This window comes from Pelodiscus sinensis, chromosome 1 (assembly GCF_049634645.1).
Source record: "Pelodiscus sinensis isolate JC-2024 chromosome 1, ASM4963464v1, whole genome shotgun sequence".
Taxonomy (NCBI): Eukaryota; Metazoa; Chordata; order Testudines; family Trionychidae; genus Pelodiscus; species Pelodiscus sinensis.
The window spans coordinates 138,990,845-139,018,591 of NC_134711.1; the positions used below are offsets into that span (position 1 = coordinate 138,990,845).

The following is a 27,747-nucleotide window of genomic DNA, read 5'->3' on the forward strand; positions in this document are numbered from 1 at the left end:
CAGCGTGTCGCGAGAATCACAGGTCCGATAATGAATACCCAAGGGGGGAAGGACAGAGCCTGTGGCCACGCGGCGCATAGGGTTGCTGGCCCCAGGCACGTGGCTCATGGGGGTGTGGCATATGCACGGCCCCGCCCCCGGGTGTGCAAGTGTCCCTGCCCTCTGGCACCTGGCAGGCGAATGGCCACGCCCCCTGGCACCCGGCAGCTTCAAATGGTTGGGGACCACTGCCATAGGGGTTTCTTGATCAAGAAATTTATGTTGACTGTCTACACTGCCCTCTTGTGGAAGAGCTCTTGCACAAGAGGGCTTATTCCTCTTGGGGAGAGGAATAACTCTTCTAGAAGAAGTCCTGTTTTCTGACACTGTACTGTAAATTTACAGTGTAGACAGCAGGCAAGTTTTTGTGCAAGAAGGGCTGTTCTTGTGCAAGAAGCTGCCAGTGTAGACATAGCCTGTGTGTCTCCTGTTGCCCTTTGCCAGTTGGCACCAAAGGATTCCTGGGTCATAATAGAATAGTGATAGAAATGTAGCCGTGTTAGTCTGGTGTAGCTGAAACAAAAAATAGGACTATGTAGCACTTTAAAGACTAACAAGGTGGTTTATTAGGTGATGAGCTTTCGTGGGCCAGACCCACTTCCTCAGATCAAATAGTGGAAGAAAAACTGGCCAGTGGTTAGTTAATATAAAAAGAAAAACATATTTTGTACCATCCTCGCAACTTTAAACAAAATTCCTTGTATTCTTGAATGCTGCTTGCTAAAATTAATAAGAGCTGAGTATATGCTGCCCTAGCAACCTGGGATATTATTTACTTTCTGCAGGGTCTCATCCTGAGCAGCAGCTCTGGCAATCACAGTCTACATTTTGTCTGAGACGGGGCAGTTTTTTAAAGAAATAGGGTTGAGTAGTTCAAAAATCTAGCTTTGTATTTTGCACCCCTTTTAGTCAAATGCTTTAGTTAATTTCTGCAGGCACCAAATCTCTCCCAGCTTTGTATATAATTTGTAAATTATACATGTGTAGTTGCAAAAAGAATCTGTGTACTCTTGGAGGCTGGGGTGTTTGCCAGGCTTCTTTTGGCAATGGCAGTAAGTGATTATGACTGAATGCACTCTTGTTGACACACTCAGCATCCTACTGCAACAACTGTTATGAAAGATATGCCTTGTGAAGTATCATTTGAAAATTAATAACTTGCTGGTCAATATTATGGTGAAATGTATGTAGCAACATTATATGTAGCATTATGAATTTCCCCTGTATGATATTACCACAAAAGTTGTTTAACCGGTCTAAACTAATCAAAAGAATGTGTTTACCTCAATTTGTATATATGTAGTAAATACGGTTATTGAGACTGCTTGAAGGGGAAATAGCAGCAGACAAGGCAAATCTATATTTCATTATATAAAGAGAAGAAACAGCATGAAACTTCCTTCATGGAATCCCCAGACTCCAGGTTTCGTTCTTTACCTTTTGCATAAACTTTGCTTTCAGGGTTAATTCTCAGAAGAATCCCATTTCAAAGGGCAACTGGACTATAAAAGTGAGAGGCAAAAAGTCCCCCAGTACATTTGTCCCTCTCTTTTGCTTTAGAAGACAAAAGAACCATACCTGGGACTTAATGGAGATGCACGTGTGAGAGGAAGGATCCAGACTAGAGAATTTGATCACACATATTACTGGCAACACGTGATAAGGATCTTACCTTGAACTAAGTCTAGTTTAAGTTTTAGTTACTAGAAAGCATTTCATCTTTATTTCTCTTGTAAACGTTTCTGTCTTTAATGTCACATACTTGTACTCACCTTGTACTTGTAGTTACATAAAATCTATTTTAATCTAAACAAATCCAGTGCTATGTCAAACTAAACAGTGTGGTAACTCCACTTAAAGTAGCAGATTTGAATACTAAGAACAGACCTCTACTCTCTGGACTGTCTGGAGAAGGTTGGACACTGCATAGCATACATTTTTGGGAAAATCCAAGGCAAGGAGTGTGTTGGGGTTACACTGCAAGTAATAACCAAGGATAGTGGAAGCCAGAGTGCAAGAGGGTTGGGGGCAGGCAGCAGATACAGAGACATGCTTGCAGGCTGTTCACGAGTGATCCAGGTTGTGAGCTACAACAGCAAAGCCCTAGGAGGCACCTTAGGTTGCAGGACAGGCAACGACACAATCACTCACTGCCCTGGATTGCATTCTGGAATATGATAGCAGTTAATGGTCAATTTCAGACAACACAGGCCTCCTATAAATAAACGGTTCAGCCTATTCACTGCACTACAGCCTCAGCCTCTTCCTCCAGCTGTGTGCGCTGCGGGTCGGGTGTGGTTATTGTCACAACACCGCAGGGCTGGCGCCTCTTTCCCAACCCGCTGCAGCTAGTTCCCAAGCTCTCCCGGCTGCGGGGCCAGGAAACGCGCGTAGGCTCCAGTTCTCCTTGCGCGGGGGAGGGGTGCAGGTTCTGGCACCAGGCGCAGGCTTCCTAGGAGCAGCTCGGCGCCGCCTCCCCCCCCCTGTGATTCTGGGATAGCAGGCGGCGCGCGCCACCAGCGGCGAGACGAGGCGCGGCACAATGACGCAGCCCAGTCCTCGCGCGCTGCGCTCGCGCCCGGCCGGCCCCCGCCCCCGGCCACAGCGCCTTCCACTGCGGTTCATCCACTAGCCGCTAGCGCGTGGCCGCACAGAGGCGACGCGTTGCATTCTGGGAAGCTAGTCCTCTCGGCCCGGACCTTGCCTGTCGCGTGGAACGATCGGAGAGTATCCGAGCCCCACGCTTGGCGGCTTGCGGGGACTCTATCTCCCAGGGGCCTGTGCGGCGGGGCCGGAAACGACGCGTCGAGAGGACACACACACACACACACACACACACACGCGCGCAGCCGCAGTGAGCGCTGCAGCGGCCAGATCTGGGCAGGCGGGCGAGAGGGGAGGGGCGCCCGCGCGCCTCGGGCCCGAGAGGAGAAGCCGCAGGCCGGGCCTAAGGTACCAGAGCGGAGGGACCGGGCGCCGCAGCTGCCACTGCCCGGCAGGGCTGTAGTGGCCCGGAAGAGCCGAGCGACGGGCGTGTGGGGGTCTCGGGGCTGGTGCGGCAGCCGCTGGGGAGCGGGGCCTGGGCCGGGCGCTGCTGGAGCAGTTCGAGAGCCGTTGCACGCGCTGTCACCCTGCCCGTGGCGGGACCGTTGCCGGCGGCGCGCGCGTGAGTAGGGGCAGTGCCCTGCTGAGCGGGCCCTGGGGCGGGTGCTCGTGCCGCTGTCAGGTACCGCGTGCAGCAGTCGCGGTTCGGCCTCGCGTGCCCAGTGCCGTGTGTGGGTGGAGCCGTGATAAACGAGACCTGGCATTGTTGGGGGGAGGGGGGAGGACAGTCGTTGGGGTTTCAGCAGTATCCTGTGGTAAAGTTTGTGTTTAGCTCCCGCACGGCATTGGCTTGGCAGACTGTTAAGGATGTAACATTTCCAGATTTACACTTCTGTTTCAAGAGAAGCAGTTTTCCTAAATGTGAAGAAGTTTCCTTTAGCTTCTTTTGAGTTACAGGCTGTTAGCTTGGGCACTGAAGGATAGGTCTCAATTCCCTGCTGCCATTTAATGCCAAAAACTCTAGGTTTTTTACTTTCAAATAGTTTAACTTTGAAAAGATGAATTATTTTGGTGAAAGTGAAGGAAATCTGCTTTTACAGAATGAAGTGGTGCAGCTTTTTAAAAAAATGCAATATGTGTATAACGTTTTTTGTCCATATATTTGTTGACATGTTCAAACTCTTTCTGGATTGTTAAGGAAAAATAGCCACCATATGTGGCTCACGTTAAGATGGTTTTGAGAATCACACACCTCTCACCTTGATAATTCACCCTTCAGAGTTAGGTTTGCATGTTGGTTTCAGAACTCACCATAGAGAGAAACAAGGTTGCATTGAGGATTTTAAGCACAACAGTGAGAGTGCATTAAATGAATAGAAAGATAAAAATATGACACAGAACATAAATATTTGGAGCAATATTCTTCAGCCTTCACAGCTGATAGTTTCTTTGCTCAGACTTCAGTTTCCTGGCAACTTTCATAGTGAACATCACTTCTTTTGCTTTTGTCGTTGTTAATCATGCAAAACACTTTAGGAAGTTAGTCTTAGCTGGAGCCATAATACAGTAGAAGTAGTCTTGAGTTGAGATTCCCAAAACCCACAGTCCCACAATTGAGAGAGAAGGTTGTTTTGGTTAAAAAAAACAATAGAATGGAAGTGAAGGCTATGATACAAAAATTATATATAACAAATGGAAGGTATGAGAAGCTGAGAGGAATTGTAGAAAATGCCAAGGAATGCAAGGAGAATCCTTTGGCCTGCAGAGTTAAGTAAGTACTTAAAATATATGAGGAACAAAAATAATCATGACAATGGTGTTGGTCCATTACTAGATGGAAGAGGTAGAATAGTAATGTGGAAAAAGTATAAGTGCTCAATAAATATTTCTGTTCTATCTTCTGTTTTACCCCAAATGTAGTTGGACTGTGATAACATTTTTTTCCCTTCCATTGGTATCTCTGGAGAAGGGATGTGAATGGTTAATCAGTTAACTGATAAGGTTTAATGTGTGAGTTTTATCAGTTTTGGTTTACTAGTGGGGGCTTCTGTGGGCTGGAGCACTCCAGACCGACCAGAGCAATGCCTATCTGTGGTGGGCCCAGCACATGCGCATTGTACACAAGGGCTTTCTGGCTGGCTGTGGCAGCCTCTGTGGGGAGCGGATGGAGGAGAGAAAGGAGGGGGTGCTCCAGTACCCCTGCCAGTCTAACCACCCCCCCTTCATCAGGTAAACATTATTAAACATTACATTTAATCAGTTAACTGGTTAACCAGTTAAACAGGATTTTACATCCCTACTCTGGAGGATGTTAAATTAGATATTTATAAATCGAAGGCTTCAGATAAAATTTTAAAAGAACTGGCTGAGGAGCTTGCTGAAGTGTTGATGGTAATTTTTTTCACAGTAACTTAACAGTGGCAATACTGGATTAAAACAGTGGCCCATATAGCCAAGTATCCTGTCTTTTGACAGTGAATGATACCAGATGATTCAGAGGGAAAGAACAGAAAAGAGTAATTATTGTCTGATCCATCCTTGTTGTCTAGTCCCAGCTTCTGGCAGTCAGAGGTTGAGGGACATACAGGGCATAGGGTTGAGTCCCTGACATTCTGGGCTAATAGCCATTGACTGACATATTCTACAGGAATTTATCTGATTGTTTTTTCAACCCAGTATAGTTTTGACCTTCACAACATCACCTGGCAATGAGATGCACAGATTGACTGTGTTGAAGTAATATCCCTTATGTTTTTTTTAAACCTGTTGTCTAATAATTTCATTATCTGACTTCTGGTTTTTGTTGTTTGAAGGGATAAAAACTTTCCTACTCATTTCTCCAATACCATTCTTTGGTTTCGTGAATGACCAGACAGTGATGTGGCAGTTATGTATTGTTTTTAACCAGGTACCCCCTGCATTACATGTGCAGGTCTGTTAACCCTCCCCTCACTCACACCCACATGCAGTTGACACAAGCAATAAAGCTCCTGTTCAAAAATCATTAGTTTCTATTTATGAAACCCAGGCAAAAGAGAAAGAAAAGGAGGTCAGTGTGTGAGTCTTGCAGGGAGGAGGTGGAGGGCACAATGGCAAGTGGTTTATTACAATCCCCCTGTGTAGCAACCTGTTTGTCTTCTTATATTTAGTTGTGCCCCGTTGATGTGGGTGAATAGCATTTGCTCATGAAACATGTTATCCTATGTCATGTTTTTTAGCTGTCTGATCTATGATAGCTGAAGTGCTGCAGGACTTAGGGGAAGTGGGTAACAGACTCACTGTTGCAGCTGCATCGAGGGAAAAAATGAAGGACAGGCTTTAGAGACAATACCTTGTAGAATGCAGAAGCTAGTCTTTTACCTTGAATGAAGCTCTGGGGTATACAAAGGCATGTGTTTTGTACAAGGCCAAAGAGATGTTTTTAAGTGCCTACTAGGCAGGTACAAGACACACAAGCCCTGCACGTTGCAGTTATATCTGTTTGGCCACAGACTTGGTAATCAGCAATTTGGGATTCTTGGTATTTGGCTTTGAAAACATGTGACAAAGTGGCTGCAAAGTGCAGCTCTCTTGGCCAGGCATTAGGGATGTTAAATTTCAATTTATCAGCTAATTGAGTAGTCAATGGAATTTTCATCGACTACTCGATTAGTCAGTAAGGGGGGTGCTCGCTATCCCACTGCACCTCTGCCTTTGAAATGTACAAGAGCCACCTGCGGCTTTGCTACATTTCAAAGGAAGAGGCGCAGTGGGGAAATCCATTTGCACAGGGTCCTGACAACTGTGCCTTTCCTTTTGAAATGTACAAGAAGCAGCAAGTGGAGGGAGTGACTAGTCGAGAAGTGACTCCACTACCCGCTTCCATACCTACCAGGTGTCCATTGCATTTGCAAAAGGGGGGCCCGCATTTGTGAGGGACCCTGCAAGAGGGGGTGGGATTTGCATGGGCTCATGTGATCAGTGTGTGTTTGCCACCCCCACCCGCTGTGCACCTGCAGAGTATAACTCTCCCTTCCCATGTGGGCCTGCCAAGGGGGGGGGGGGACTGGGAAGGAGGAGCTAGCAAACCAGGAATCTTGATTTGTTGGGGATGAGCAAACAGAGGTGGATTGCCAGTGATATCAGTTACAGAAGTTCCCCTTCTTCATCCAGGTTGCTATGCATGATGACAGTTTTGTCCTAATCACAAAATTGCATTCTGGACTCACTGATTGTGCCCAGATATCTGGGAGGTATGCTGTGGTTCTTTGTGCTGCAATGATGCCATCCTTCCGGGGAGAACGGAATAAGGCAGGCCTTCCCAGAAATCTAGTATCTCTGAGAGCTTTGTACAGATGTGTAGGTAGGATTCCCATTCCATCTCCAGACATGTTGTTAAACTGTTCCAGAGAGCCCCCTCTGTGTAGACAGAATGGCCACCACAGATAAAACCAAATTCCCTTCACCCACTTGTAGTAGGAATACAAATGTGAACTCACTAGAAGTGCTCTCCCTTCCTTCAGAGTCCAGTAGCAATACATCTTGGGTGGAGGGGATTGGTTCCAAAGTTTAAAAAAAATGCTTCTGGCTGTCTGTAGGGTCAAATGCTCTGCCTGCCTGGTGAGCATTCTTCTCCTCCTCCTTATCTACCTTCCTCATCTGCAATGTCCTCCCTGTTGTTACCTGAGGCTATCTGAAGAGTAGCTTGGGAGGTATCACGGACAGCTTTGGGACACTGCGTGCCCCCCTAGAATCCCATCATATCATTATCATAAACAACCATGGACCCAGTGCCTGTTGGTGTCTGATGCCTCCCTCACTATTTCTTTCCATCTTTCCCTGTCCAGTGCGGAATGACTTAGTTTCTGTAGACTAGCTGCGCACCAGTCTACTATTAACTATATCATCTACCTATTCTCTGTGGGGTCTGCCTCTCCTATTCAGACCATCTATTATGCTGAATACCAGGGTCTTAACTTTTCGCTCTTCATTCATTCTGTGAATATGCCCGAATAACTGAAACTTTCGTTGTATAACCTTCTGCAGTAGGTTCTCTTTCGGCTGTATCTTCCTATATAATTCCTCATTGGTAACCTTCTGCATCCATCTTATTCTCAAGATCTTTCTATAACAACTCCTCTGGAACACCAATATCCTTCCCTTCTAATTTTCGCATCCGTACAACATGCTGCTAAATACACACATTTTCAAGACACTCAGCTTTGTTCCTAAGCTAATTGCTTTACTTTTCCAAATCTTATCTATTGCCTTCAAACTCGCTCTTGCTTTTGCTATTCTAGTCACTATTTCCTCCTTACAATCTAGATCATACATTGTGTTGCTCCCCAAATACGTGATTTCTCTACGTTCTCTAGTTAATCCCAGCTATGCTGATCTTCCTTCCTATTTCCGTATCTCCAAATACCATTGTCTTCGTTTTATTGATATTCATAATCAGCCCATACTGCTCCCCTTCCTCATTTAGCACCTGCACCATTCTCGCTAACTTCTCTTCATCTTCCACAATGATAACTATATCATCTGCGAACCTCAAGTTGTTAATTCTCATCCCGAGCACCGATATCCCTTCTACCTCTTCCTTGATCTTGTCCATCGCTCTCTCTAGATGTGTGATGAAGATAGTCGGTGATATCGAAGCGGCATGTCTGTGAATCTGACTCAGACTTACCTTTTGTTTCCTTTGTCTTCTGGTATGCCTGCCTGAGCACCTTTATTTTGATATGGGACTGCTGGGTGTCCCTGGTGGAAACTTTTTCCACCATGCTTTGTGCAATTTTTGGCATAGATATCAGCATTTCTTCTGTTGCTTTGGAGTTCTTCCTGCATAGAATCCTCTCCCTACACATCAGTTAGGATGGTAAAAGATCTCCTGCATACTTCATGCTGGAGCTTGTTTGGGGCCTTGAGCATTCATGGTCAGGTGTACTGCTAAGATGTGCTGCTGGGCTTTCTACGCCGGCCAAACAGGAAGTAGAATTCAAAGTTTCTTGGGGCTTTTCTTTGTGTACCTGGGAGAGCAGCGGAGTTGAAAGTGCTGGCCAGATTGGTCACATTGGAGCTTGGTGGGACACTTCCTGGAGTCCAAGAACATTGACTTTTAACTGTGTTGTGTCTGCACTAGGGATGTTAAAGCTCAACCATTTAACAGATAACTGATACTTATTAGTTACTTTTTTCCCCCTAGGGGAAAGCACAAACACAGTCCCCCACTGCCACAAATTATGCAGTCTAGTTTCCCAAATTTGGGGAAATCGCAGAAGTCAGCACACTCGCAGTGCAATGGGTGAACTTTACCCTGGGAAAACCACCTTAAATGGTTAAACTCACTGGGACCCTATCAGCAGCCCAGAGCCAGCTGGCACTGGAGCCAGCTTTCATGGCTCCCCCAAAGAGTAGGGCCAACAGCTGGACCAGGGCAAAACCCTTCTCTCCCTACCACTGTATCTCCTAAAACATTTAACTGTGTAACCAACGGGTTAGATGGTTCATGTTTTTCTATGTTTTTTTTATGTTAGTGCAGACTACAATCGCAAAGTCAACCATGCAAGATTAAATTTAGCACTACTCCTCTCATCAAGGAGGAGTATAGAAATCAAGTTTAACCGCCCTTAAAGTTGTCAGAATGGGCTTTGTGATGTAGATTGTTTAGAAAATCGGCCTAACATGATTAATATCATCCTAACCTCCTAGAGTAGACCAGGCCTCAGATAACTGAAGGATTGTCTACACTGGTCCACTGTTCAGACTATTTGGGATGTGAATAAGCAGTGTGAAAAGTGCTGCTCTGTGACTTCTTTGTGTGGATGCTGTAGATACTAACTAAAAGGTTCCTAGTGTGCGTTAAGGTCGGTCCTTGGGAAAATATATATTTTCTCTTACTTCCAGTCCATTTCTGAATTTCTTCAACTCCCAGCACTGGATTGGGTTCTATCATTCTTTACTGTCATCTGTGTGTTCACCTTTCCCTTGCAGAATGTTCTCTCAGTTCTTCTGAGTATTGAATCTTCATCAAGGATTGTCTGTCTTCCATGAATACCTGGAGAACTCTGTGTGCAAGCTTGATTTCCTTACAAATGGGCTGAACTGCCATCCATGTATGTATCCTGTGCATTCCTCTATTCCTTTGGAGCTGTTGGATTTTGAGGGGTATCTTCCAGAGTTCCCAGGTTGAATATCTGAAATTGATTTGAAACTTCTAGCAGTGTGGAATTCTTTCTAGTCTTCTCTTTGGTGGCCACAGCCTCTCCATCCTTTTCTGTCTCCAACTGTGTAAAAAGCTACTGTGTCTTCCTGCCTCTGGTGGTTACAAACCACCAGGCTTCTGTCAAATTATTTTCTCTATGATTTCTACTGGTCAGCTACTTTTTTTTCCCTTGAACTTATGGTACTGATTTTTTCCTCAGTCTGACTGTGTAGGAACTCCCTCAGGTTGATTATCAGTAGCTTCTCAACTTTCCCCGCCAATCCAAGAGTCTTGTTTTCCAGCACATCCACCACCTTGCACATCATATACGTAAAATCCTTTCTGTCTTCAGGCATGAAAGAAAACATAGTGCTTCTGTTATAGGTTATCTAAAGAGCTAAATGGAGAAGAGGTCTGCTGTCTGGACATTTTAGCCTGTTTTCTCCACTGGCAGCACCAGCCTGAGCAGTGTTAGCTGATCTCTTCTAGCTCTGAAGCACTGGGGATTTTCTAGCTGTTCAGTAAGTGTTAGCCTGGCAGCAGTATCTGCAAATTACTTCCTTATGTAGGGCCAAACTATATTTTATAACCTTACAGGGGCAAAATTCAAAGGGATTGGTGTGTTCTCCCTCCTCCCATCATCCTCAAATATGGAGCCCCCACTTTTCTGGGACCCTGATATAATTCTAATTGGATTGATGGAAACTTTTTACACTTTACCTTGCTCCCTTTACCACTTACCAATGAACAAAGGTTTTGTTTTTGTTGGCCTTTAGATCAACTACAAGAAAGTAATGGATTTGGAGAGGCACTGTGTCCTGGCAGTCAGCCTAGCGGTTGGCGTGGAGATAGACGTTAGATGTAGAGTCAGGGTTATCCAGATATAGCCAAATATGCAAACTGAGTAGTCCAATGGTCCAGGGAGGGTCAGGAAGTGGAAGCAAGGCTGAAGTTGGTCAGTAAACAGAGTGAAGTGAGATTAGAGGGAGGGATGTAAAATCCCATTTAATTGGTTAACTGGTTAAATGTTTAACCAGTAAACAGATTAAAGTGGAAGTAAGCAGGGGAGGGGGCTGGAGCAGCTCACCCTCTGTGGACAGGGACTGCTCTAGCCCCCATCTGTTAACCATTCACATCCCTAATTAGAGTAGGGCAAGAATGAGACTGGATCCGGGCTCAAGCAAGGCTGGGACAGGAATTGAATAAAAAACAGGCTGTGAGTCTCAAGAGTCCGATATGTTTCAAGACAACAGGAAGGTTTGGCTGGGTAGTGCTGTTGCACAGACTGATTAGCAGATTGGGGAGATAACCCCCAAGCTTAGGTATCTGACCCATGTCCATCTCAGGGCTAGGCTGCTGCCACTTGCCTCCAGGCTCTGTTGGTAAGGTAAATCAGTGTAGCTGGGTTGTTGATGCATGTTTGAGTGATGATTCACTGCAGCTCTGTTGGAGGGGTGCCTGTGTGAGCATTCTGGATTGGCTGCAGGTTTGCCTGACTTAGTCTTTAATGTGCTGGATCCCAATGGTCTGCATGTCTGAAAGTGGCTTGTATATGGTCTCAGCAACTCTGAGACTGGAGATTGGGGCTCCAGTACTCCCTATTTTCCAGTGCCGACCTGAGCCATTCTTGTGCCGCGGGCGTGTGGCGCATGTGCGGCCCTGCCCCTGGGCTTGTGGCACATGCGCGGCCTCCGTCCCTGGGTGCATGATGCCCCTCCAATTTACAATCAGGCACCCCCCCATAGGTTGGCGCCCTGGGCAGATGGCTGGCTAGCTCCCCACCCGCTTAAGCCAGCCCTGCCATTTTCCCACAGTGAGGTCTTATATCGTGTCTGCCTTATTACAGTTGCCTATGGAATCACCTTTTCCTTCTTAGGGAGGAATGCCACCCAATAAGTATTTGCAATGCCACAGGGCAGCCTTTTCAAAGCAGGTAATAGTGATTAGTCATCTGGAATATAGCATGAGAGAGCCTTTAGTTTAGCGTGGAGTAGATGTGGTTAAAATCAAGTCCATATTAATAGAAGTAATGGTTTTGCTATGCCTTTTGGAAAAGCCTGCTCTTTCAAGCCATCCCTTCTTTCTCGTACAATGAGGTTTACAGGGATGGCGAAAACATGCCCGCTTGTCCAAATTTTTTTTTGGAAAAGCGGACGCATTCCTTGGACACAGCATTGCTTTTCGGGATACGGGAGTGCTGCAGTCTAAATGTAGCCTCAGACTTGTAGTGCTTATCTCCTTTGCCCAGGGAAGAGACTAGCTTTTTCAAGCTCTCATGGCAGATTTCACATACTGTCAAAAGGACGGTGTTATCAGAGGCAGCAGTGTGGGGGGCAGGCTGCTCTGCGGGATCTGGTCTCCATTACACATTTACAAAAATAGTTTGCTAATATCCCTGCTGTAGAACAGCTACACGGAACTAGAGAATCACAATTAGTGCTTGCTCTTCCCTATTGCTAATTTTGATAGAGCTGTCCTGCAATCATTATTGAGGTTGGCCATCTTTTACTTACCTGTGAGCAATTAGACAAATAAGCCCCAATATCCAATAAGGATCCATTTTAACCTGCACCCAAAAGTAAGACAATCCAGTGCCAGCTCCCTACTCCAGATGCCAGTGTCAACTCCCCCACCCCTTAGAATGTACTAGCCCTGCCCCCAGTATTTGTTTTGCCCACAGAGCCAGCTCTGCCTCTCAGAGCCCCTCACCCCCAGAGCCCTCTAGCAGTAGCTCTGCCCCCGAAGCCCCTAGTGCCTGCCCTGCCCCCCTTACCTAGCCCTGCGCTGCCTCCCAGGCTCTGCGCAGCCCTCCCACTGTGCAGTGAACTACTTTTCTATGTCCAGGAGGAGAACCCACCCCTGCTTGGTACTGGTTGGCTGACAGGTGGGGCAGGACACACCTCTCCCAACAGCCACAGCAGGAGGGGATGTGTTGGGTGGTGTACTGCAGCCTCAGCTCCCAGACCTGCTGTGACCTGGCAGCCAGTGGTTTGCGATCTGACACTGGTCCTCAGACCAGGGGTTGGGAACTGCTAGCCTGGAATATCTCCTGTACTAGTACTTTCATGCTGTTGGAATCTGACACGTGAACTGTGTATCAGTACTGTAAACTCTTTCTATCTTCTCTTAATAGTCTCTCCTCTGAGAAACACTAGTCAGGATGGGAACAGTGCTTGGAGGTATAGCTAGCAATAGCAATAATAAAGATAGAACTGGAAGCAGTGTGTTCCTGAAGAGAAATTCTTCATATGACAAACCTTTTTAATTGCAGTATTCTAGAAATCATGACAACCTCAGGAAAAGAGAACTTTCGATTGAAGAGCTACAAGAACAAGTCTCTAAATCCTGATGAGATGCGTCGTAGACGGGAGGAAGAGGGCCTTCAGCTGCGGAAGCAGAAACGGGAAGAACAGGTACTGCAGAACTCTTCTCTTGTAACTATAGCTAGTCCTTAAAAGACTTTTCTTGAAAAAGTCTGCTCCACTGGTTATCCCTGTCATAAGTTTGTGCATGCTAGAATTCTGGTGATTAAAGAGAAGATTTCCTTGATAGTGGGAGCCAGTTATACTGTTGCCTGGTTGCTCTTTGATATATTGAAATCACACGAGATAGAGCCTTGGTTCTGCCATGACTATGGGATACGTTCATATACCAGTCCTGCTTTTGAGACTGATATGTTGAACAGGGAATTGAACATTTTTTTTGTGCCTACAATTTGCTGAAAACAACCATTGGATTATTGGTTTCCTGTTACCTCAGAAGAAGGGAGCCTGCAAATAGGGACAGTGCTGAGAGAATTTTCTTACCAGGAGCAGTGTCTTGAGTAGAAGTAGAGGTTTTTACCCTTGGGATGTTGCTTGGTGTAGTTTGCCAACCCTCAGCTTTGGCTCAACCACAGTGTCTTTAAGTCTCTTGCCTCTGGATCCTCTATAAGAGCTCCAATTCCTGTGTAATCTTACTGTCCTCAGCAGGAATTCTGCTTTTGGGGTCTTCTCAGAACCCAGCTTACAATCATTTTACCCCTAATGACCTCCCAGCTCTTGATTCCATTGCAGGTTGCTGGCTGGAAACAGCCTTTTAGGAACTTGGCTTATATCAAGTTTCTAGTTTGTCTGCCCCAAATCAGTGGGGAAGGAAGAAGTTAGCAACTGCCTCAGGCTAAGGATGTTAAATTGCATTTAAAACAGCTACTTGAGTAGTCGATGGAAATTAATCGATGGAGGGAAACTGCAGAGCTGAAGTGGGAATTAACGCCCGGTCTCATGAGCTAGCCCCACTGCATCTCCACCTTCTAAATGTAGTAAGAGCCACCTAGCTCTTATTAAATTTAAAAGGCCAGAGGCACAGCACGGAACCCCACTGTGCTTCTGCCTCCTCTGTCCCCATGCAGAGATGGTGCTTTTAAGCCGGCTTCTTCTAGCGACTAGTTGCTTACATCCCTACCCCGGGCTGAGCCCCCCTTGGCAGTGGTGCTCATTAGCAGTCCCTGGCAGCCTCACGCCTTTAGGGAAAACTCCCTCTCCTTTCTGTGGCCAATCTTTCTTTTAAATTGCATTTCTTCAGGTAAAGTATATTCCACTTGTGCACGTAAATGGCAGTGCTTGCTTACAGGAATGTTTTAGTCTTTCCACCTGTAAGATGGGGGGTGTCCCCTATCATAAACTAATAGTTGAAAAGCTAAAAGAGATCATTGTAATCATTTGGTCTATGGTCCTGCATGTCACAGAACATAGAATCTCAACAGCTGACTCCAGTAATGGATCCATAATCTCTAGCTGTGTCACTGTAGTCCTCAAATCATATTTTACAGATTCCAAGTTACAGAGACTTTACCATTTATTCTAGTTCTAGCTGTCAAACCTGCAGAAGAGATGGCAGAGACTCTCTGTGTGTGGGAGGGAGGGGGGGAGAGGGAGGGAATGGTTTCAATATAACCTAGGGGAAAATTCCTTTCTGACCCCAAATATGGTGGTCAGTTAGAGCCTGAGCGTGCTGTGAGACTCATCTGCCAGACACCTAGGAAAGAATTCACTATAGTAACTCAGAGCCTTCCACATCTGGAATCCATCTCCAGACATTGGAGGTATTTGCTATTAGCAGTCCCAGATGGGCCACATTCCATTGTAGGCAATTTCACCATATAGATATTAGTTATGTTTTTGTCTCCACTGCTTGGCTAGGAAGACTGTTTCAGAACATCACTATGATGGTTAGAAATCTTCATCTAATTTCAAACCTAAATTTTTTGATTGCCAATTTATGTCCATGTGTTCCTAAGCCAAAATAACTCCTCTCCAGTGTTCCCTCTAATCTTTTCCATCCATGTGCAGATTTTTTCCCAGCCACATGCAGAATAATTTGTATGTGCACCAGGGCATGTGTGACTGTGCACCACCAATAGAAACACAAAACCTAGCTGTGGACACTCTGCTAATTAGCTGGCCAGCATTTGAATTTCTCCTGACTGGCCACACAAGTGCACAGCTTACAGGGAACACTGCTCCTCTTGCTTCCTGGTGTTTATCCCTCTGATATATTCATAGAGAGTAATATCTCCCTTCAGCCTTTGTTTAGTTAAGCTAAACAATCCAAGCTCCTTAAGTCTCTTGTAAGATAGGCTCTCCATTCCTATGACTTTCTTAGTAGTCCTTCTTTGCACCTGTTGGAGAAACTGGACACTTTGAGATGGATTAAAGCCAAATGAAACTGCACTTCAGGTGATTGAAACTTTTGGAGCTAGATTAAGGGCTGAAAGTAGCACATTGATGACCTGATCCAGTAGTACAAAATCAATCCATTAAGACCAGAGAAAGAATACTGGAAGTGCCTCTATTAGATGCTTCAAAGGAAATTGAGGGTCACAGGGAGCAGAGGCTGGGGATGGGAATTCATGTAAATGTACTTACTTGTTTTCTGTTCACGAGAGATTGGGAAGAGAAAGTCTTTCCTGATCTCTACCACTTGACAATGACTATCTCATTCCTAGATCATAGGACATACTACTAAAGATACTGAATCAGAAAACAAATGAATTTATCTTTAGAGTGAAAAGTGTGGGCTAAGTTTTAATCTCTTTAGGGATTAGTCAACCTGCGGCAGTCAGACACTATGTAGTACAATTTCCTTTTGATTTTAAATGGACTGACTGGATTCACTTTGTGACCACTTGTTCTACTATTAATGAATATTGTGTAACACAATAGTGCAGTGCTAGTGGCACATATTGCTAAAATTACAGGTATTGTCCAGAAGCATTGCCAACATTTCCACTGCTTACTGGGCTCTTAGAAGACATTGAGGGGTAACTTAGAGCTAAAGAACAGCACAGAACACTGAGAGTCAGAACTGGTGGCTGTAAACAAACTTTGTGACCATGGGAAACTTGGCCACACCCAAAAGTGGGCATCTGGCTAACTGAAATCATGCTGGACGGTGGATGTTGCCAGATCAGCGTGTGCCAGATTAGAGAAGTTCAATTCAATGTTTTTCAGGTTCTGCTAGCAAATTCCATTTCTGAAGGGTTCATAATTAAAATGTAAACATTTCTGCTAGACCAATACTCATCTCAGAGCTTTCACTCAAGAAATGTCTTACCCAGCATAAATCAGCATAGAATTATTCCTTGAGGCTATGTCTACACCGCAAAGTTTTTGTGCAAAAATGGCCGTTTTTGTGCAAAAACCTGTGGAACGTCCACACCTCAAAAGTGCTTTTGCGCAAGTAAATCAGCAGTAAAATGGCAGAATAGAGGGCTTTTGCTGGTGTAGGTAAACCTCCTTCTATGAGGCATAACTCTTTTGCGCTGTAGCTATTGCGCAAAAAGGCAAGTGTGGACGCTCCAGAGGTTTCCCTATGGGAAAAAGCACAGGTGCTCAGAACTTTCTTGTGCAATAGCATCCATGCGGTGTGGACACTCTTGCGCAAAAGCACATCACTTTTGCGATGCGCTTTGAGGTGTGGACGTGCTCTTGTGCAAGAAGTTTTTGCGCAAAAAACCTTGCACAGGCTTCTTGCACAAGAAGCCAGCAGTGTAGTAGCTGAAGAGCAGGTGGTAGTGTACATTTTTAAACTATTCAGGTCCCCCCCATTTTTTGACCCAGAGATATATTAGTAAACAAAAATAAAAATCTTTATTAATTTGAGACATTTTTGTTCTCCTATAATTTTCCTATTTATTAAAATCCAGTGTGGTAGGTTTTCCCTACATTAATTAAAATTCCGTATGTTAAAAAGTATGCTAACATTTTAGGCTTGGTCTACACGACAAAGATACAGATAAATGCAGGGTAACTCATGTTGACATAGTTGAGCATAAGTCTACATTTCAGTTTGGCACTTATCAGCATGTAAGTGCCATTTTTTTAAACTAATTTTCCTGACTGCTTGGCATCACGGGCACACCTACCAGCTCTCCATTGTTGAAGGCAACTGCCCAGCTGACTATGGAGTAGACAGGAGATACTGTGGGTAGAAGATGCTGTGCAAGTATTGTTTAGAACCAGCCGAAGAAACTTGCTTGGGGGATGCTGAAGAAGGGGCATGACAGGGATCAGCAATAACCCTGCATGAAAGTTGAAGACCTGCATGCAGCACGTGGCCAGGGAGGCCATGAATTGATCCAGTACTGAGCTTCAGACCTACTGCTTTTACACAGAGCCTTATACCATACTCCTCACACCACTGCCTACCACAGCACCATGGATAGCTGTGAGGAGCAAAGAGTCACAGGCCTCCGCTGTGAACAGCACAGAGGAAGTTGTGAATGAGGAAGAAGAGGATTATGTTGGACAGGTGACTGAAGGATCCAGCTGTGCACTGAGCCAGGACCTGTTTTTATTCTACAGCAGTCTAGCCAGTCCTGTCGGATGAGCATGGGTGAGCCTGCTGCAGAGGAAGAAACCTCAGGTAAGTTTATAATTTAATTTTTAATTGGAAGGGTGGTACTCCCAAAATAGCAGGACATTGTTGAGTTACCATTAATTTACTCATGGTAGAAGAGGTAGTATTACAACCAAGAGAGGCAGAGCAATCTTCTTTTCATTCCCCTCTAGAATTAGGTTGGAATGCGGGGTTTGGAGGGCTGTAGAGCATTTTGTCTTGAATATGTCTGATGAATCCTCTTGAAAGATGTCAGTGAAACTTTTATGGAATCCTTTCCTGAAGGTTTCTAGTGATGGCAGCTGTATTTCTTCCTCTTTCCCATGACAGTCAGCAATAATTTCATCAGGCACTTTTGCTGTACACAGACTAGCAGCATGTAGTCCTGGACATGTTCTTTGTGATACCCACAGGAGCTGTTCTCTCACTGCGTTTATGCTCAGTAGTGAGGCACGAGTTAAAAATCACCACTACCTGTTGAAAACAGTGCCAGTATTTTTTTTTGGCATTGCCATATACTTAAGCCCCTTCCTTTTCTGTTTAAACTGACTTTTACCAAACATTTCCCATGTTTATTTTAGAAGAAGTTTACTTTTTTCTATTTTTTTCACCCTACTTTTGTATCATTCAAATGTATACAAATATTTGTTATTAGGAAAATATAATACATTGCATGAGTTATATGTATTTTGGCAATACATTGCTGTGTGCGTGTGTATATATGCAAAGCTGCCTATTGAAATAAGACTGTATTAGTCTAGAAGCTACTCACAATAAAAAATCAGTCATACATGGAAGTTCTGAAATGTGTGCACATCTGAACATACTGATGAATCTCATGCTTACATGTACGCATTTCAAGCTGAGAGAAAATAACTGATTAATAATTGGACATCCTAAAATGGGAAGAAAAACATAACATCTGTTTCAAAATACATTACAGAACACAACAAAATATTCAAAAGTTTAAACAGAAACAGGAAAAAAAAGAATGAAGTTGAGTGTATGTGCTGCAAGTGGTGTGACCCAAATATTAAATGTAAATATGTATACACTATACCTCTACGTCTACAATAGTAAGTTATTCACATGAAAAATTTTATTTTGAGATTAAAGATGTATTGTTTCCTTAAACTCAGAGATGGCATTGCATATTGAATTCTGTTTTAGTTCTGCAACAAAACCACATTGCTAAAAGGAATTCAAAGCATTATTCTGTTAAATGCTATTTTCCCCTGTCTTTCCATCCACTAAAATAAAACCCAATGTTTACCCAGAAAAATTGAGTTTTTCACTTATTTTCACCTGTTTTTGTTGTGGTAATACATACTGATAATTCATGGTGGGGGGGGGGGGGGATTAAAAACTGAAAATGAAGGCTCCTACTTGTATTTCTAGAATTATACAGCTGAACAATTTCCTCCCCATTTCTCCAATTCCTAACTGGCCGTATTGTAACTGATGCTGTGGTTGGCACTGTGCACAGGCAAATCCAAGCAGACATGAGAATGTAGTTAGTACTTAAAACTTAAGGGGAGTTACATTTTCCGTGGTGAGTACATTGACAGTAGTACTTCTGTGTTTTATTTGCAGGTGCTGCCATTGCAGTCTTCATAGCCTCACTGTCTGAACCATATACGGAGGAGAAAGAAGAGGACTCAGGATGACATGTTCCAGGAGATCCTGCAAACCAGTGCTGCTACAAACAATGAGCAAGGAGCCTGCAGGATGGACACTGGGGACAACCTAAAGAAGGGAAGAGAAGAGAGGTGAAAAGTACAGGAAAAGGAGAGTGAGCTGCACCATAGGGTTTCTCAGACAGCCAATAGAGATACTGCAGACTTTGAACATGCAGGTTCTCAACAATCCCATGCTTGCCTCCCTCTTCAGCCCACTGAGGACTCAATATCAGAACCTCCCCTTTTCCATCCCTTCCCAACATTCCATATAACATTTGGGACCATGGTATCATTGCTGTCACCCCACTCCAGAGGACACTAAAGACAATCGCAGCATCGCATACGCAGGCCGGTGAAAGTCACAATTACTGCCGGTTTAGCTGAGATGCACATGAATGTTCTTTTGCCTTCATTAGTTCTGGTTTTTAATTTATTAAGCTTTTATTCATTTTTAATGTATTTGTTTTTAAACTACCTACCCAGAGGTTTGGTTTTGGTTTTGGTTTCACAGATTTTTGTTACAAAATAAAATTCTTATTTGGAATATAATTCATCTTTATTAGTTTACAACATATTCTTGCTGGTACTCAGTTGTCCTGAAAACGAACTGTTTCAGCTAGGGATGTGAAAGTTTAACCGGCTAACCGGTAAGCATCACCCTAAATGGGTAATGCTTACCAGTTTTGGTTAACAGCTGGGGCTGGAGCAGCTCCCTGCTTGCTCCAGGCTGGGGATTGCTCCAGTCCCATGGGGCCCACCGCAGGCAGGAGCTGCTCCGGCTAGCTGGAGCAAACCCTGTACATGACAGGCCCAGCCTGGCCCCCCTGCTACAGGTTGGCTCCCCAGGAGCAGAGCTAGCAGGGGCTGCTAGGCTTGCTTCCAGGAAGTCCGCTGCAGAGCCTGTAGCAAAACCTCCTCCCTCGAGAGTGGTGCCAGTGGCTCTTGCCGGCTCCGTTCCTGGGGAAGAGGTTTCACTGTGAGAGCGGGGTTGGCAGCTCTTGCTGACTCCACTCCTGGGGAAGTGGCTTTACGACGGCAGCAAAGCTGCCTCCCCAGGAGTGTAGATAGCAGGGGCTGGTGGCCCTGCTCCTGGGGAGGCTTCTCTGCGGGTTCTACAGTATAAACCTTAAGTTCTATATTGCAGAGCCTGCAGTGCATATAACTGTGTAACTGCTGATATTTGCATCAGTTACAGGGTTATTTATTTAACCAAGTTTTTACAACATTAGTTTCTACAGTGTCACAATTTAAAAAAAAAATTGAATAGCGTGTTGACAATCTTATATGCCTACAGGTACAGCAGACAGTACACAGTTCATACCAAGAAGCAAGACAGAGCAGGGCCAGGTAGAGCACATACCACCACCTGCTAATCTTGGCTCACTATTAAAATAGTTTTTCACAGTCTTTCAAGCCATATGGCTCCACATTGAGCTTTTCTAGTAGCCCTTGTGTCTGGCTGTTAAAATTGAGCACATTGAGCAGCTGCTTTACCTCTACGCAGGTGGACAATTTCCTTCTTTGCTTTACAGATGATATGTCTAACACGGCAGACAGCTATAACCTGTAGGATATTTTTCTCACTAAGGTCCAATCTTGTGAGTAAGCATCAACATTCCTTCAGATGACCAAAGGCAAATTTAACTGTAATTTTGCTGTTACTGAGCCGGTAGCTGCTACTGAGCCAGTAGTTAAAACTTTCCCTCATGTTGCTGATGTGGCCAGTCTATAGCTTTATGGACCATGGGAGCAGGGGGTAGGTTAGGTCACACAGGATCACTTGAGGCTTGCCGATGATAACCCCCTAGTTAGGAAGGAAAGTCCCAGCTTGCAGATTTTTGAACACTGCTGTGTTCTTAAAGATGTGAGTGTTCCCTGAACAGCCCATGTTGATGTCAGTGAGGCATCCCTGGGGATTCACCAGCACTTTGATAATCATAGAAGAGTGATCTTTACTACTGATGTACTTTGGCAAGATGGGCTAGTGCTAAAATAGAGATGTGCATGTCATTTATTGCGTCACCTCATTTTGAGAATCCCATTATTGCACATCCGTTATATGTTGTTGAGAGTCACACTCCCGCATAGTAAGAGATGATTAATTGCCCTGCACGCTTGCATGAAAAAGACCCTCCCACAGTGGATTTCCTGACTCCAAATTTATTCTCAAATGACTGGTAGTAATCTGGCATTGCAACTTTCCACGGTGCTATCATTATCCTCTTCTTTCAGTGCAGTTCTCATTTTGGTTTGCCTGCTCTGGAGGGCAAGGGCAAGCTTGGCACAGAAATCCAGGAATGTGAATTGCCACCAGTGCTTGTCATCTCAAACCTGCAATAAGATGCATTCCCATCAGCCACTATATGTTTCTTGAACCCACAAGTGGTGCACCATCTGCAGCTGCTCTGTGAATTCCACCAACAGCTTTGAATTGTTTCTCGTCATGACCTACAATGATCTGTCCTCCAGGGAATTGTCAAGTTTCCTGTGGCTCTTCCTGAGGTTCTACAGATACTACAGCATCGCGCACTGTATGTTTGCAACACTCATAAAATTGGTGCAGAGCTGTGCAGGCTCCATGCTTCTGTTGGAGATGGAAGACAGAGAGGAGGGTATTGTGGGATGGTGGGATTAAAAGACATTACAAAAATTATGGAATACAGATGACATTGGAAACCATTGCAAACTGGGAGGCTGATCATATGCTCCCAGTCATCCCTGCACGACTCATTTCAGCCCCATCATGCATTGCCAAAACTTCCCAAAAGAGTGTGCTCTGGATGCTGGTGAATTGCATGATGGGCTACCTTCCCATGATGCACCACATTGTATCAATACAAGTGCTCCTGGTGAGAGTAAGCACCACTGATACAAGTTGCACATGTACACTTGGCACAAGTGATATCTGGCAGCTGTGTGCTGACATGATGTGAGTTGATATAAGTTTGTAGCCTAAACAAGACCTTAGATGGTTCATATAAATAACAATTTAGAATATAATTTGTTCATCATAATGTGCTTATTTTCTTTTGTGTTTGACTTTGTTTCTGATCAGTTTTCTGATTAGAACAATTTGGATGTATTTCCTGTTACAATCATCCTGTTGGGTTTGCATTTCTAGCACCTCAGGTGAAGAGGTTTTATTTTAATTTAAATGAAAGTGTGTTTAGAATTATTATGTATTCTTAAATTATATTTTAATCTACTATGAAACTTTGGTCTTAAATTGAGTTTGACTGTTTCCTCCAACTACCTAGACATCCATTGACTTGATTCAGTGTTCTTCTGGAAACACAAACTTTTAGCAATTATTTATTGTCATTCCTGAGTTAACTGTTAACCTCTGTCTCCTTTTGATCTCTGGAGGGCATCCCTTTTAGTCTTAGATCTGTAGTTATTATCATTCTTGGACCAGAATCCCATGATCCTTTCCTTTCAGTTTAGGCTGAAAACTCCTGTAATTCACTGTGATTACCTCAGCCAATTTGACTTGCAGTTATGTTCTCCCAGGGACAATGACAGAATTATTCTCTGACAACCAGCTCTCATAAATTAAGTTATTATTTATTCAGAACGTAAGCATTTTAGAGAGAGCATCTTGAAAAACAGACTATATGCATGCTTTGTTTACTAAATGACAGTTCATCTTTCCACCTGGACATTCTGATAGATTTAAAGTGCTGCAGCTCTTTTCCATAGGGCCTGCCATTCTTGGTCACAGTCTCATGAGTGAACAAGTCTTTTGGTCAGGGCTGATACTTTATGAAGGTTCAGCTGTGTTGTCTGTTAAGGCCAAGACACATTAATCTGTGTGTTTGTTTTGCACCAGGTCACTCTTCCAAAGGTTTATTACCTGCATTGATTCAGCATTAAGATTTTGCATTAATTATTCATTAGAGCTTTTAGTTGCTGCAAAAAGCATCCTTGAGCTCACATATTGAACCAGGAATACAATTAGTGGCAAGCCAATAAATTCACTAACACAGTGTCTTTGAATGTTCTAGGGTTCCATAGCATCTGTCACATCTCAGTTTAATAGCCTAATGTGCTGTTCTGAACATAAGTTAACCTGGGATTCTGTACTATTGCTACTAACGTTGTGTCTTTTCCTCTTTAGTTATTTAAGCGCAGAAATGTTGCTACAGCTGAAGAAGAAGCAGAGGAAGAAGTGATGTCAGATGGAGTTTTTCATGAAGCTCAACTGAACAACATGGAGATGTCTTCTGTAAGTAAGCGTGATGCTTTGAGAATCTCTACATTCTTTGTGTGTCAATAAAATGGATATTAGGTAGGTATATAGTGGTAAATAATGCCATAGGCAAATATGGCACTTTGGGAACTGTCCATCAATTTGTAAAGAGCTAATATTCTGAAATACAACTTATATGGTATACAACTTATATGGTAATGTCAAATTGCTCCAACATTGTGGAAGATGGGTTGGTGGTTTGTTTTCCAAGAAAACTCTGGGTGTAAAACATGCTACCTGAAACAGCTCCTCGTGGACTTTGTTCTTGAGGCTGAGTGATGCAGAGAAACTTGCCAATATGTGGTTAAAAATCGCAGTTTGTTTTGTTTGGTACAGAACCCACTAGTTACCTTCTTGCCTGGAAATTTACTGGCATAAATCAAGTTGGATTTAATTGCAGTGTAAAGACTGGGAGAAGCTGGTGGTACAGCGTACTGAACTGAGACCAGATTTAACTGTAAATAACAGAGTATTTTTATATTTGTCCAAGGGTTGCAACCCTTACTTTAATACTTGTAGTTACCAGTTTGCTTTTCTGCCACTGAGAGTTAGCATTTCAGGCCATCGTCTCTATCAGTCCAAGACACGTTCCAAAAACTTGGACTTAGAGCAAAACAACTTAAAGTAGGGAATTTTTCCCCCACGGCTGACTTCCATTTGCGTAGATTGTAGGTTTTTTTATGCAAGTTAAGAGCAGGAAATGGGCGGACTGACAATGCATCAGTTTCTACAAGTGTCAACAATTTTAGTACAGAGCGCATGTATACCAGGGTGATTTATAGTATGGATACCTTGTAATAAATGATAGCATTTGAGGAGCAGAGAGAAGACTTGACATCTATACACTAGTATGTCTTTAAATAATTAAGGTATTAGGTTGACCTCACACTTATATGAACTTTATAATGTCATTTTTGGAGATATCTAGAATAGCACATAATGTGGCAGCATTGAAGTTAAGACTGCTTAAAACAAGAAAATGATTCAGAAACAGATTGCTGAGTTTAATATTAATACCAGGAGAGGGAACTGTAAGAAAACTGTACCTTGGGCACATTTTCAAGTGGCATCATCTCTTTAAAACAGTGTGTTGCATACTTAGTTGTTTGTGTAGGCTGAGCTTTATAGCTAGCCTGTCTTTAACTTCTAGTCCATCAGCATCCCTTGCACATCACTCTAGGCAGGTCTGTCTAAAATTCGGTCAGAGGTACATTAATCCTAACCTCACTCTCTCCTAAAGCCTACCACTAAAATTACTGCCATACTCTTGTGTACTGAGTGACCAAACAGTGATTTTAGTGAAAATTAGGTTTTGCTAGTTGTGACCCATGAACTCCTCAATGCCAGCAGGCAGAGGTGGAGGGTGCCCTGTGACTATAGGCTGACTCAGCCGTTGCCTATAGTGCCGCCTTTAACAGGGCGCCCATGGCGCCTGATGATGATGTCACGGTGCCCGATGATGACGTCACTCTATTGATGGCCGTGCAGGCGGGAGCGCCGATCGTGCATTCTCCTGGGGTTCCAGCTGCCACAGCCTGCCTCGGGCTGCTTCTGCCAGCAGGCAAAAAAGTTACAGAAATATCCTGATCCTGGTATGTATGCCCTAGTTCACCAAAGAGTGTCACCTGAGATTGTACATGAAAGCCAGGATCATACTGGTTGCTAATATTATGACGTGTACAGATACTGCGTAAAGAGTTATGTATGTCTACTGAAAATACACTTTTAATCTCTGTATCAAGGCAGAGTTGACAAACAGTGTCTTGTTAGACAAAGCATATATATTCACCTGTCTGTTAATTAATCATTGCAAGCTAACACAATGGAGAGTTATTTGCATATGAAGCCATCATGGGGTTGTGAAATCAGCAGGGATGCAGCATACTAGAAGATAAGCCACACGTAGCATTATCTTGATTCTAGGCATAAATTATAAAGCTTGAGGGATTTATGGACAAGTCAAAAAAGACCCTCCATCATTTTGCATTTAGAAGTAATTGGGCAATGCAGTTTACATAAATGAAAACTTGGTTAAAATATACAAAGGATGTTTGGGGTTAGATAAACTTTAGACAGAAGGTTAGTCTGTTTAGACTCTAGAAATCATGTTATGATTTTATTGTATATGTAACCTTTTGTTTTCATTATCCTCACGTGTTGTTTTCACTGTAATAATATGTAAGTGATATTAAACTAGGGGCTGATCCTGAGTTGCTTTCTCCAAGCTGGTGTGTTCACTGCTCTCTTAGAAATGACTGATCTGTTTTTTCTGTGAATATGCAGTGGATACGGAGCTGGATACTGCAGGGAACCCTTCAAAAGGGCTTCAGGACAGGGGTACACCTATTGTTAACCAATGCTAGAAGTTCTGTTTTGATGTTTGTGCTCAGGAATTTAGTCTTCAAGGTTGTCTTTCACCAGAACTACAATCATTTATACTTTATTAAGAAAAATAGGTTGTGTGAATTGTGATGCTTCAAAAATGGCTTGAAGCAAACATAGTGGCCAAGTCTAGACAATAACTTATCCTAGCCAAGAGAAACTGATCCCTTATACCCACAAACACCCATAAATCAACAACTTTTCTATTTTGATCCTCCACTTCATTCTGCTGATAAGACTGCTAATTATATGGCGGTTTTGTGATGTGGAAAATGTCTGTTAATTTTGCTCATATAGCTTATGAAACAAAATTGGGGTTCTGGAGATGAAATTAGCACACTACCATTTAAAGCCCTTTGAATGATAACACTAGCAGTCAATATCACTTTTTATTGTCTGGCTTCTTACACAGTAATAAACTCAATAGCACAGTTTGTCAAATGTTATTCTAATATTTTCCCTCTGAATTCAGTCCCAAATTTACTAGTTTGCTTTCTGTCATCCCAGAGTGCCGTCATCACCTCTGATATGATTGAGATGATTTTTTCCAATAGCCCAGAACAGCAGCTCTCAGCCACTCAGAAATTCCGGAAGTTACTTTCAAAAGGTGAGCACTGAAACATAATACTGAGGTGGAGTATACATTTTATAATTGAGATATTAACAAGGTGGTGAATTGTCTTTGTGATATGATGTTTCTTAGCATCACACTCTTTAAACCCTTGCCATTCTAACTACATATTCTAGCATCAAGGCACTTTAGGAACTTTCCTGACCATGTTTATTCAAAATCAAATCTGCTATATCTCGAGCAATTGCCTGTGCAGATTCCCATTTCATCATGCCCATCAGGAAGTGCTGGGTCAAAGCCTTTTGGAAAACACTCTTAATTGATTATTAAGACTAATTGAATCTCTCAGCTTAGAACCAAATTTTCAGTGTGATGGGTTAAAAGTATCTGTGGCTCTGACTGTTTCTGTCTTGCCGCAGTCTTATCCTATTTGGAATCTGTTGTACTCTTCCTTCTTTTTATTTTCATTTGTTGTGCTAGTTATTTATTACTTTAAAAGAAAGGGTTTTTTATTTCTAGTTCCTCCTTACTGTGTGGCTTGTTCTGTTTCATTGTATTACTGGTGCAGATCTTCACAGTAACCAGCGTTTTGTGCTTTTCAGGCATGAGCCTATTTCAGTGTCAAGGTCAGCTTCGTACCGACACCTAAGGGGCTTCTGACCTCTGGGACTCAGAGTCCCATAGGAAGTTGGAGTTTAAATTTTTTGCCTCTTTTATAAGGCTAAAATGTTGGTGATCAACTGGTATGCCTTTTGTTCTTGGGAACAGGTCGTTCTTTGAGATAGAAATCCACCTGTACCAACTTTATTCTTTGAGCCAGAAGAAAGAGATGTTCACGTCCAAGTACTCTGTAGTATGCTCTCAGTCCTCAGATCCAAATAGTTTAGATATGGGTTTTCCATGTTTTGGGGCTTCTGGTGCCCTGTCTGAAGCAGAGGGAGTATTGTCAAGAATGGATAGTCTTATAGTTAAACTTGTGGATGTGCCATTGGCTTTCTTGTATAATATGTGGGTGAACTCTTCAATCTGGATCTTGACTCCCCATCTGTAAAATAGGGATAATACTTCCTTATTTTACAAGGTTCTGTGGGGGTAAATCATTCATTTATTATTGTGGTAGCAACTACTGTGGTGCCCAATACACTAGCCACATGTTGCTAGTTGGCTTAAACAATGTAGCTATTTGGTCGGTTGAGTGTAACTAGTTCTCTATAGCAGCAGC

At 43.5% G+C, this 27,747-nt stretch overlaps 1 protein-coding gene and 1 non-coding gene across 6 annotated transcripts in view; one reads left to right on the forward strand and one right to left on the reverse strand.

Annotated features, from left to right (window-relative positions):
* Window positions 1-2,863: 2,863 nt before the first annotated feature.
* The window catches only part of KPNA1 (karyopherin subunit alpha 1), a 115,901-nt gene continuing 91,017 nt past the window's right edge, over window positions 2,864-27,747 (forward strand). For 4 of the 5 annotated variants that reach the window (XR_012896995.1, XR_012896999.1, XR_012897000.1 and 1 more), the window contains exons 1-4: window positions 2,864-2,991; window positions 13,038-13,179; window positions 23,441-23,548; window positions 26,462-26,561. Coding sequence is in view for 2 of the 5 variants with exons in the window: in XM_075904361.1 (XP_075760476.1) it covers window positions 13,051-13,179; window positions 23,441-23,548; window positions 26,462-26,561 (337 nt within the window). In the remaining 3 variants the exon portion in view is untranslated. The other variant, XM_075904376.1, reaches the window with a different exon arrangement.
* On the reverse strand, window positions 8,765-8,921 carry LOC112545981 (U1 spliceosomal RNA). Its single transcript, XR_003089577.1, has one exon. It is a non-coding gene; the product is annotated as a U1 spliceosomal RNA (small nuclear RNA).